The sequence below is a fragment of the Rhincodon typus genome, chromosome 17 (genome assembly GCF_021869965.1).
Source record: "Rhincodon typus isolate 14 chromosome 17, sRhiTyp1.1, whole genome shotgun sequence".
Classification (NCBI taxonomy): domain Eukaryota; kingdom Metazoa; phylum Chordata; class Chondrichthyes; order Orectolobiformes; family Rhincodontidae; genus Rhincodon; species Rhincodon typus.
In genome coordinates, this window is record NC_063348.1 from 27415889 (window position 1) to 27428936 (window position 13048).

Here is a 13048-nt window from a genome sequence, read left to right on the forward strand (position 1 = left end):
GGGTAATTTGTGGGAATTAGAAATGGGTAGCATAAATTTGGATGCGGGTACAATGTAGGAGGCCAGTTAGAATACTTAGTTATTCCAATGTGCCACAAAGGGTTCTAGCAGGAACCAGGTTAAACCAAGGATACAGGCATATTATGGAAGTTGAATTTAGCCATTCTGGTGATGCTGTGAAGGTGTGGTCAGAAGATGGTCTTGAGATCATATTGTGACCATTGTTTAAGCTTTGGACAGTTTGCAGGTAGAGGCATGGACCTGGTGGCTAGGGAACAGAGTTTGTCAAGGAGATTAAAGACAGAAAGCATTATTTTACTGGAGGAGATTTCTGCTCATTACAGGATGTTGGACAGGCCTTCTGACAATTTAGTGACTGAGAAGTGAGGTAGAGATGTGTCTCATACATGTGAAATTTGATGCTGTGTTTTTGGTTGATGTCACCAAAGAGCAGTAAGTAAAGGAGAAGTAGAAATGGGATTAAAGATAAATCCTTAAGTGGGAGCAGGCTGTAGATGGTGAGATAATGGTGCAGAAGCAGGAATTGAAGCCATTTCGGGTGATTCTCTGGCAATGATTAGATAAATTCATAATGGTGTAATTCCAGCAGATGTGATTTTCTATTCATCTGATAATGTTACTGAATGATTACAGTAGTTCGAATAAAAGTGAAGGAAAATTATAAGTATCAGATTAAAATATATCTCACTTGCTTTTTTAAAACATCTGTTTCAGGCACATAATTGGAGGTTAGATGATAAAATTAACTTAGTTTAGCCATTTTGGATTTATTTTACTATGTTATTTGTGTCAGGTGTCCTAAAGGTATAAAGTTTTTTTATCCTATAAATTATTGATTTCCAGATTTGCTATAGGTTACAAAGCTAGGTTATTTTTATTTCAAATTTGTTCACTTTATTTATTCCTTAATAAAATTTTACATCCATCCACCAGAAAGTATTGATACATCAACCCAAACTAAAATACATGTTTTCTCTACAACAGTTCTTTACTTCATTGGTAGCTACCAGTTTGATCTTAAAGTCTCTTGTTATCACCAGTCTGTCTGTTCTAACCTCCCTCTGTTCCTAAGAATTTAAAACTGTTGTTATTTTCATTGCAAATAAGCTAGTTATTTTGGGTCAAGTTTGTAAATGCAGTAAACTCTTCCAAGCAAGTTTTATTTTGAAATAAAAGAAGTTTTGGTTCTGTGCAGAATAAGCCTAACTGTATTCAATGCTATGAAACATATGCTTTATGAAATTTCCTAGTTTGTCTCAAAACTTAATTATCTACTTTAAAATAGAATTGCTGTCCTTTAGCTAGAGAATGTGGTATCCATTATGTACATAAAAACTGGCCCCCAAAATTTCATGATGTGAATTATTATTATTATCATTATTATTACTGCAGTGGTGTTGAGTTTGGAAGGAATTTTAACTAGGAACGTTCTCTGTTGCTCTTGAGTAATGCATCAGGAATCTCACATCTACCTGAATAGTTGGACAGTGCTCTTTGTTTAATAACTCATCCATGAATGAAACCCTTAACATATTCAGCACTGCATCTATGCATCAAGATACTTGTATTCTTCAAGCCGTATTCTAACGCAATGAAGTTTACTTACGTTTGCTGTGATCAGAAGTCTAGTGCTACTCTTCTGTCTAGTACCAGCATGAACAGCATATTAGCAAAAGGACAATTCCCTGGAAATTGCTTTATAAGTGCTTCATTTGTAGGCTGCTTGTTCCTCCCGTACTGAAACACCACAAACCTTTTAAAACATATTAACCACTTTAATGTGAATGTTAACTTCATTTCAACTGTTTTATAGTTAAGGGCATTTTGATGAATGACATTTTTAGTAAAAGTGAAATAATTTTGTAGCTGTAGTGCTTGAGCTACTTAAAAATTTATGGGACTGGATTTTATACTTCCCACTATTGTGTTTGGAGGGGAGTTTGATGAAATACAGCATGTGGCCTGCCCACCACCATTCCGCCAATCCCAGAACAGTCTTCCATTGTAGAGGGGATGGAGGAGCAATGAACAGCCAGCCTGACCTGGGGCCTATTGAGACTCAAAAATTCCAGCCTTCCCTATTTTAGTCCTGGCAGAGGTAGGCCCAGGCCAAATAATAGCCCAGAGATAGTAGGAACTGCAGATGCTGGAGAATCTGAGATAACAAGGTGTAGAGCTGGATGAACACAGCAGGCCAAGAAGCATCAGAGCCAGGCTCCTCTGATGCTGCTTGGCCTGCTGTGTTCAAATAATAGCCGAGCAGCTTTTACTGAATGGGCTGGTGTCAGGCAAGGGAGAGGATCACCTTTGTGAGTCTCCTGTGACAATACCCTATTTAATCCTTCCAAACTTAGCCCTCACCTGGCCTCACTGGACTTGCCACCCAAGACCCGATGACACACAAAACTTCACTAGTCTGGCCTCTACAATCTCCTCTGTTTTGGCACTGCGGACACTACTGAGTTGCTGGTCTATCTCAAGGTTTGGACTTACACTCCAAATGAGAGTGGAAGCTCACTGTGAGCCAATTAATGCCCTATGGAACATAAAATAGCTGCAGGGCAGCTGGCTTTTTTGTGGGTACACTTCTGACCAACTCTGTTATGGGGGAGACAGGGAACAAGGCATCTTGTAAAATTCTGCCCTATGGTTTTGAAATGGATTTATATTTTTAAACATTAATGTTAATGATATTAAAGATATTCTCAAAACTGTTGCATGATCAAGTCATAGTTTCTATATGTTTGTGATGCGCTTTACCATCATGTACTCTATTTGTTCCATGCACAGATAATAGTACTCTACTTGCAGCTCACTTGGTCATGTTATTTGGTTTCTCCATACAAAATGTTTATTAGTTAAAGCGTACTGGTTTTGATTGTTGCAGGACACAAATGGATCAATATTTTGCTATTTTTCTGTACTGATTTTAAAACTAGTTTTTCTTCTGTAATGTCTAAAGAGAGACTGCTTTCCCTTTTAGGACACACAGCCATTTGCCAATGCCCATGAAATACTGTCCCGTTCTCGGTCACGAACCAACATGTTGAACAAAGTTGAATATGCACAGCAGCGCTGGAAGAGACAAGTTCAAGAACAGAGGAAATCAGTTTTCGATCGCCATGTTGTCCTCAGCTAAAAACACTCTCAAGTACATAGAGGAATACAGGAAGTGATAAATCAGTGGACCTATAGAAATAATCTGTATGACAATCGTTATGGCCCTAACTGCTTGTTGTATTCGTTTTATACCTTAATTCTTCTTACCCTTGGTTCTTTGAGGAAATAATATAGAATAATAATCATGTTAATAGTTTGATATTCTTTCTATATCATGGTTTATTTTAATACATTTTCACCCTAAATTATCATATAGTTGTGGAAACAAAACCACAACATAACAAGTGATGGTAAACTATTAATAAAATAGAGCTAGAAGTTAATTTTTTTCCTGGATGCTTTAATTATGGGGCAGTTACAGAACAATAACATGGGATATTAACAAAAGACTAAGACTTGCTGCTTTTGATATAAATCACAGAATTATTGTTAACAAAATTTGTTCTTTGTGGCATTCTTCCTGCCCAAGTTTTTTTTTGCCCCCCCAACATCCCTTTGATTTTTGTTTTTAATCAACATTTTTTATTTAAGTCATGAATCCTAAAGATAGCAATTGTACAATAATTGATAATTCATCAAACTTATAATAGTTCCTCCCTCTGACCAGAAATTGTTTGCAATTTATTAGAAATAGAGGAAAAGAAATTAAAATACAAAACTTACAACTTCACCAATTAAAAATAATTTGGTTTAGTCATTGTTCTAGCCCTAAACATTATAGAAATAGCCTAATTTTGAATTTTTTTTTAAAAAAATGGTGCTAGAATATGATACACCTTTACAGCAGTTTTTACATCAGTTTTTTTTCTCTATTGTACAGTTAGTTAATGGATTTTGCAATTCATTAGTAGTCTTAGTTTATTATCCCCAATTTTCATTTCATTTACCTTCTCTTGTGAATGCAGTAGCAGTCACTTGGAGACATAGTTCCATTAGTGCGACGTACTCCTTTCCTGTTAAGTTGTTCAAGCCTTGACCAAGACATTGGTAACTAATTTCACTGTAGAAAATACCATAACCATTCCCAAACTTGTCTACAACTAACATCCATGTGCATTTTCTAGTGGACCTCATTGGATGCTAATAATAAGCAGGCTGTTTTGCCTAATGCATCGCCCAACTAATGGGAATGAAACCTGATGTTGTGTCCCATCCCCTCACCCCACCCTTACAGCTAATTCGAAACGATCAAGAGATTGAATACAGTCATTCTGGTTGGTATCATTCAGTAAAGTGACATAGAGTATATTCACCCAAGACAAATTCTGGCCTTAATGTATAATTAAATGCTAACACATAAGAGGTCAGTGTTTTTATTCTTTTATATTATCATTTTAAGCACTGCTGTGTACATCGCTGAAATATGTTTTGCTCTTCACAGCTGGTGGCTAGGCTAGTAGGTTTCTGTCCATACTGTTTTGTAAGCACTGCCAAAAGATAGAAGTAACTAAAGTTATTTTGCCACTTCCTTTTTCTATAGAAAGGAGCATTCACAAGCAATAGCAGAACTGAAATTAACTTGCCAAGTGAAGAGAAATAAGCAAAATGGCCAGCTAATCCATGTATAACATTAGTCATTGAGTGCTGCATCATTACTTCACCAGGTTCATTTTACCTGTTCAGTGAATGCCATGCAAAGTTGAGAGAAAATAGTTATCTGATAAAAAGCATGTTATTTTAAGCTGGTAAACAAAGTTCTATATTGTATTCTGTTGAGACACTAAATTGCTGATATATTTAACTAGGGATTAAATTTGATCATGCCATAAGAAGATTTACAAGAAATGCTATGGAATGATAAGCCAACAGCTACTGTAAACATTTAAATAATATGTTCCACATAGATAATAACTAAAGAATGGAATTGTATAGAATTTACATGTGCATTCAGTATTTAAATTGAACAGACTAGATAATACTAGTCCCTTAATTTAGGCTGTATTTCTCCCTCCCAATGATACCAATGTATAAGTTCTGGGACCTTTTTATAAGCTGTAATTAATATATTAAAAAAACTGAGTTTTAAAATTCTGACTTTTTTAATTCATTTGTAATGGCAAATATACATTTGTGCAAAACACCCAGGTAAGTGGAAAAAAACAAACCTACAAAGAGTTTATGTCCATGATTTATAGAATATGTTATTGTATTGAACAAATAAGTAAGCACAGATACAAGTATTGTTCTCGTTAATATTTTTAATTTCCTAGTCCAGAGTAGCTATCATTTTTATTTTTCTTTTTGTTAATACAGGAGTTTTAACACAGAACCTAATGCTTGGCAGTCCACTGTAACAGAGGATCTAGCAACTACTGAAACAACTGTCCAAGTATAAACTGATATCTTTCACTAAAGGATGTCATTTGCATTAGTGAGTAATGTATAGCAAAAGCTACCTAGCTTGATTAAATTCTTAGACTGTTACAAATAGAGGAGAGAGAAACTTAAATATCCAATTACCTTTCCATACTAGCAGAATTATTTTTTTTGTCAAGGTAGGTGTGTATGTTTCTAAGCCCCTGTTAGCATATGACCAATGTAAAGAACCAGCATCAGACCTTGTGTGTTTAAGATTTTCTGTTCACACACTCCCCCTGAGCCTAAATGCTATGTCAATCACTCGCGTGTGTGTGTGTGTGTGTGTGTGTACATATTTGTGAAGAAAATATAGATAAGGGTAATGGAGCATTTTTACAAGCTGTAGACAAAAGAAGTAGTTCATAGTTCACATCCATTGTAGGAAAATTGTTTTTTGTAGATTGAATGAAGAAGGAAGTCGTTCACTCTTGAATTGAAGTTTAGATGAGTTCAGATAGCTGGAATCATTTATTAGAGTTCTTACAGGATTCCCTTAAAGAGATGAATGTTCAGAAAGTCACAAAGTTAGGCACTTGTAGCTTTCATGTAAGGAAATTCACTGTCTTGACAAGTAGATTTAGATTTAGGAATCAAGCTTGGAGGTTTTTTAAAGATTTTACAGCCTGCAAATTCTTATAAGTCAAACAGGGCACTGCCTTTTGCTGCATGTACTATATTTTGATGTTTCTTCAAATTGCCTAAGCCATTTCCTGGGTCTTGAATAATAAAGCATTTTAGTATAAGAGGCCAATTTCAGTCACGTGATCATCGGTCACTGTCCACCTCAAATGGTTTAAAGATCATTGACATACAATAGGAAATGGATGGTGGCCTTTAACACTTATTTCATTAGTTATTTCATAACTAATCTCTTTGCCTACCTTTGAAAAGCATTGATCTTGAAATGAGAGGTTTGAAGAACTATTGACATTAGGTTTTGGATAAATCAGAGAGGGATCCCACAGATCTTAGTCATAAGATCTTAGTTTGATTGTTTGATTGATTTATTGTTATCATGTGTACCAAGATACGGTGTATATGAAATGTATCAGGGTAGCAGAACAGAGTGCAGAGTATGGTGTTACAGCCGCAGAGAAGGTGCAGAAAGAGAGATCAGAATTAACATTTAGGAGGTCCATTCAAAAGTGTGACAACAGCAGGAAAGAAGCTGTTCTTCAGTCTATTCATATGTGTATTCAAACTTTTATATCTTCTGCCTGCTGGAAGAAGGTGGAAGAAAGTATAACTGGGGTGGGAGGATTATGTTGGTTGCTTTCCCAAGGCAGTGGGAAGTATAGATGGACTCAATAGATGGAAGGCTGGCTAATCGTAGTATATCAATTCAATGTGGGGGGAGGGTGCATCCAAGGTTATTCAATTAGAATTTTCTGGAAGCTTCAGATAGTCTGTTTTGAATAAATGCAGAAGATCACTTGATGCTTGGCAGCCATCTTGAATATACATTTTAAAATGTAAAATTCCATAGGAACACAGTCCATGTTTGAAGTTATGACTAGGACACACCTTCACTGGGCATAACAGGACTACAGTACCTCATTAAATCATAAAACTGTTAACTATTTCACTGACCTATTGGCTCTCAGTACTCTTCAGTATTCCCTTTTCAAGCAACCACCCAATTCACATTTAAAAATGCTAATGGATACTACTGCACCAAAGAATTGTCAATAATTAACTGATGTTCTGCCACAATGATTTTTTACCTTTTTTTTCAACATCTTAAATTTGTGCCCTCTCATTTTCATCTTACTATCCACTGGAAACAATCTATCACTATTTACCCAATAATATTTCTCCATAACTTTAGGGGCCTCAAGCAAATCATTCTGAAACCTTGTAGTCACATAAAGCAGCTTTTAGGTTAAACAAAATTAGCATGGTATATTGGTGAGACCATGCAGACACTACAACAACAGATGACTGGACACGGTGCAACACTCACCGACAGGAATGTTCACTCCCAGTCAGGGAACACTTCAGTGGTCAAGGACATTCAGCCTCCAATCTTCGGCTAAGTGTCCCCCAAGGCAGCCTTCGAGATACACAACAATACAGAATTGCTGAGCAGAAACCGATAGCCAAGTTCTGTACCCTGGCCTCAACCGTGATCTTGGGTTCATGTTGCGCTACATGTAACCCCACCACACAGTTCTGTATCTGTAAAACCTTCCTTACTGTCCTGTTTTGACACCATCACCTTGTTATGATCTCTCTACCTTAATTAGTTTGTACAGTTTTGGATGACTTATTACTTTGGTTAGACCCTTGACATGTGACTCTTATAGCTATCATGTTATTTCCAGCCATTTTGTTTGTCTCCAGCACTACCTTATTTTTAATTTTTTGTAATTATTTCTCTGCCTCATTTAATCAGATTTTTATTCGGCTGTTGACACTTTCCTCACACCGTTTAACACCCCTGGTCATCTGCAGAGACTTATTATTCAACAGTCCACTCACACCAGTTGTATGATCTTTTGATCTCTCTGCATATAAATTCTGTGTCTGTGTGCTCCTCTCTCACCTCACCTGACAAAGGGGTTGTGCTCCAAAAGCTTGTGATTTCAAATAAATCTGTTGGACTATAACCTGGTGTTGTGTGACTTCTGACTTTGTCCACCCCTGTCCAACACCAGCACCTCCACATCAAAATTAGTAACGAGTGACTATATGCTAGGTCCTAGCACTGTCCTAATTGAACTATTGTTGTAAATAATTTGAAAGTTATCTTCCATAAATAAATTTGATGGAGTAATTTTGATTATTATACTATTTAGCAATGAGATTCTTTCAACTGCTGATGTTAAACTACTGATCCAGAAAGCAGTTCTGTGCTTCTTTCCGACAGAACAATTTTGAGTACTATTTCTAAACCAGTTCAAACAAGTATCAGCCCTCAAAATTCATGATTCATAATCTTTTCAATGAAGACGTTAACTGAGTACATAATATAGCCTGAGGGTTTGCCTTTGTCCATTTTAATTGTTTGTCTCTTCACATTTCCGTAAATATATTCCTAGTTTCAATATGATCATCCTGTATGTTTTCAAATAATAGTCCAAGTAAAGTTTATCCATTTATTAGGAATGATCTAGTTTCCTATTTAATGATAAATGAAGCAATTCCACAGGTTTGGAATTATTCTGTCTTTGTAATTTTTCCCCAGCAATTTTTTTTTAAAAAAGCATTACATTTTCAGATGTGTTATAATACTTTATATACGTTGTTCTTATTCTTTGACTGGCTGTATTTGTTTAGTATTTAACAAGATTTCCATATACCAAAGCTTCTATGTGTGAATATTCAATAAAATTGTAATAGACTCAAAGAAAGTACAACTAATTGGAAGCAAAAGAAAAATACTGCAGATTATGAAACTGTGAAATAAAAACAAAGCGCTGGAATTAATCAAGTTTCACATCATCCATGTAAAGAAACAGTAACTGTATGTTGAAACTGTGATGAAGTATTATTGAGCTGAAATGTTAACAGAATTAGTATTTCAGTATTCAAATAACATGCAGAATGATAAGAGAAGGTGCTGAGGATGCAGCAAAAACAGCAGAACTAGGAATTCAGTAACACCAAGCCAAACATCTGTGAAATAGGTTCAGAAACAGAAATTGCTGGAGAAACTCAGGAGGTCTGGCAGCATCTGTGGAGAGAGAGTTAATATTTTGAATCCAATGACCCTTCTCCAGAATAGTAATAATAACAGAAGTAAATAAGATTGTCTATTTGTGACAATTGGTAACAGAGGATGGCAGATGTAATAGAAGTTAGAGGGATAAGATAGTTGGAAGTAATTTTGTGAAGCCAAAAACGAGAACATTCAAACTTGTGACAAGGAAAATATTCATAAAATGCTACATTCTATCCTATTTTATGTGTGCCTCAGAAACCTGAACAACAAAGGTATATGGAAGAAAATAGAGCCCCTTGATATGTGGATGCTAAGACTTATGCTAAAATTTCCACATTGAGATCATAAGACAAATGAGGCTGTGTTTAAAATTGCAAGAGCTAAGCTGACTAAAATCTTACATCCAGAACAGAAAATGTCAGCATTTTGGCCATTGATTAGCTGAAAAGCAACAGAGATCTCTTCTAGAGGACAAAGTAGAAATTAGTAGAGAGAGGGATCAACCTAGGTGTAGTTGGATGATGGATGGCACAGAGTGATCACAGAAGAGCTACAATGAATGTGTGGGAATGGCACAAGACAAACAATTGTGTCATATCATGACAGCAGACCTGGCAGAAGCAGCAGCAACAACAGCAGTACATCTCACCTTAAATGATACTTAGTGAAATAAGATACCTGAGCTTTAAATTAATTCAAATAGAAGGAAGAAAATTTTCATATATATATTATGCTATTTGTGGCTTAAGGCAATCTCAAAATTCATTCATAGTCAATTAAATAGTTTTGAAATGTAATGGGTGGATAATCCTATTACTTAATTATGTTAGTTGAAAGACAGATGAGAGCTAGAGCAGCGGAAAAGTGCCCCTTCTTGGGAAAGTATCATTTTCATATGCCTTAAAGGATAAACATAGTTCTATTTAGTGTTTCGACTGAAAGGCAGCACTACTGACAGTGAGGCAATTCCTCAGTGCTACACTGGACTGCTAGTCCAGATTAGGTGTTCTAAACTGGCATTGTGAGGCAGCAGTGCTAACAATGAACCACCATATCAGGCTAAGTTTGTCGTTGTTGTTTCCAATGCCTAGGCTGATGATTGGTGATCCAGCCAGCTTCATTCATTTTCACAGATTTTGTGATAGTTAGATTCAACTGAGTGTCTTGCTAGACCATTTCAGAAAACAATTAAGACTCAACCACATTCCTATTGTGTTGGATTCAAATGTAGAAAAGATCAGGTAAAGGATGGCAGATTTTCCTTTATAAAATACATCAGTGAACCAGATAGGTTTTTATGAGAATAGACAATGGTATTATCATCACTAAAACACCTTTCACGATTTATTAATTCCACATTTCACTGTTGGTCTGTGATCCATAAACCCAGAGCATTACCCTGGGTCTCTGGGTTACTCACTCAGGGAGATTACCACTATATCACCATCACCGGGTTTTAGATGCTACAGGAAGGATAGAAAGGGAAGCAAGAGAGGATGGAATGTGGCGTTTTTGATTAATGAAACATCATTATTGTAATTAGGATATTTCTAAGGGATCTCCAGTGAAGCTATATGAGTAGAAATTAGAAATAAGAAAAGGATGATCACCTTGATGGGATTGTCAGAAGGAAATTGAGGAGCAAATATATAGAGAGATCTCAGATATATGTAAGAATAATAGGGTTGTAATAGCAGGGGATTTTAATTTTCCAAATAGACTGCCATAGCGTTAAAGGCTTGGATGGTGAGGAATTTGTTAAATGTGTTCAAGAAAATTTTCTTTATCAATATGTAAATGTATGTACTAGAAAAGGAGCAAAAGTTACCTTCTCTTGGGAAATAAGGCACAGCAAGTGACTGAAGTATTGGGGTGGTGGTGGAGGGTGGCTTTTCAGACTGTGACCAGGCTTGTGACCAGCAGTGTTCCTCAGGGATTGCTACTGGGTCCACTTTTGTTTGTCATTTATATAAACAATTTGGATGAGAATATAGGAGGCATGATTAGTAAGTTTGCGGATGACACCAAAATTGATGATGTAGTGGATAGTGAAGAAGGTTATCTAAGATTACAAAGAGATCATGATCAATTGGGTCAATGGGATGAGGAGTGGCAGATGGAATTTAGTTTGGATAAAAGTGAGATATTACATTTTTGTAAAACAAACAAGGACAGGACTTATACAATTAATGATAGGGCCCTAAGTAGTGTTGTAGAACAGAGAGACCTAGAGGTTCAGGTACATCATTCGTTGAAATTTGCATCACTGGTAAACAGGGTGGTTAAGAGGGTGTTTAACCTTCATTGCTCAGACCTTTGAGTGTAGGAATTGGTACGTCATGCTGAGGTTGTACAGGACATTGGTGAGGCCTCTTCTAGAGTACTGTGTGCAGTACTAGTTGCCCTGCTATGAAAGGATATTATTAAATTTGAGAGGGTTCAGAAAAGATTTACCAGGATATTGCTGGGAATGGAAGGTTTGAGTTATAAAAAAAAGCTGGATAGGCAGAGCCTTTTTTCACTGGAGCATAGGAGGTTGAAGGGTGACCTTATGGAGATTTATAAAATCATGAGGGGCACAGATAAGGTGAATAGCAAGGGTTTTCCCGAGGGTGGACGAGTTCAAAACTGGGGGGCATATTTTTAAGGTGAGAGAAGAAAGTTTTAAAAACGACGTGGGGGCAACTTCTTTTACATAGAGAGTGTTTTGTGTGTGGAATGAACTGCCAAAGGAAGTGGTGGATGCAGGTACTGTTACAATATTTAAAAGATATTTGGCTAAGTATATGAATATGAAAGATTTGGAGGGACATGAGGCTAACGCAGGCAAGTGGGACTAGTTCAGTTTTGGAACATGGTTGGCATGGACTAGTTGGACCAAAGGGTCTGTTTCCATGCTCAATGACTTTAAATCTCTAGAGTAAGGCTTAACACACAAATTTTTAACTCAAGATGTCTGTGTTACCACTGAACCAATGCTGCTTCTATCCTTGATGTGGAAGTGCCGGTGTTGGACTGGGGTGGACAAGGTCAGAAATCACATGACGCCAGGTTATAGTCCAACAGGTTTATTTGAAAACACAAGCTTTCAAAGCTTTGCTCCTTCTTCTGGTCTTAGTGAGAGAGGTGGTTTCACACAGACAGACTTTATAAGAAAAAGATCAAAAGTCACACCACTGATAAGGATGTACTAAACAAGCCTAAGGATTAATATGTTAATGTAAATTCCCAAATTCCTGTCAAGTCACTGTCCTGAGAGAACTAAAGGTTTTATCAATGTAAAGAAGGGGTGACATTTTAGGTCAGACAATGCATGTTAGGTGTCAGGCCTGGTTCAGAATCTGTTTGTGTTTTGATTTGGAGTCAGACTGGTTTTATTTTTAAAGGAGGAATTTATAAAATGCCACATTGACTAACTGTCTATAAATTGTGTGCTTTTTGAACAAAATAGAATGTATCTACAAGTACAAATGCACCCTGTAATTTATGTGTGTGTGTGTATGTGAGGGGGGAGAGAGAGTGAGTGTGTGTGTGAGGGGGAGAGAGAGAGAGTGAGTGTGCGCATGTGTGTGGGGAGGGGGAGAGAGTGAGTGTGTGTATATGTGTGTGTGTGAGTGAGGGGAGAGAGAGAGAGTGTGTGTCTGTGTGTGTTCCCTGAGTAATCATAAATGTGAAAATTTGATTAAACCACTGAATTACTCAATTCTAATAACTGTCCAATTCAGAATACAAGTATGTATACTAGGATTTTTATTAACAAGAAAATAATTTCATTGTAATCAAACTTTTCTTAACTAATGGCAAAAAAGAAACATGAATTGCTAACTTGTAACTCTAGAAGTTAAACTCTATCCCTTTTTAACATTCCCACTCACATGCAAATAG

At 36.5% G+C, this 13048-nt stretch overlaps 1 protein-coding gene across 3 annotated transcripts in view; it reads left to right on the forward strand.

The window, feature by feature from the left end:
* tmem9b (TMEM9 domain family, member B) overlaps positions 1 to 5169 on the forward strand; it is a 69370-nt gene extending 64201 nt beyond the window's left edge. For all 3 annotated transcript variants that reach the window (XM_048606977.1, XM_048606978.1, XM_020513551.2), the window contains one exon: positions 3005 to 5169. In XM_048606977.1, coding sequence (XP_048462934.1) covers positions 3005 to 3160 — 156 coding nt within the window. In that variant the 3' untranslated portion in view covers positions 3161 to 5169. The remainder of the gene's footprint in view (positions 1 to 3004) is intronic.
* Positions 5170 to 13048: the final 7879 nt, after the last annotated feature.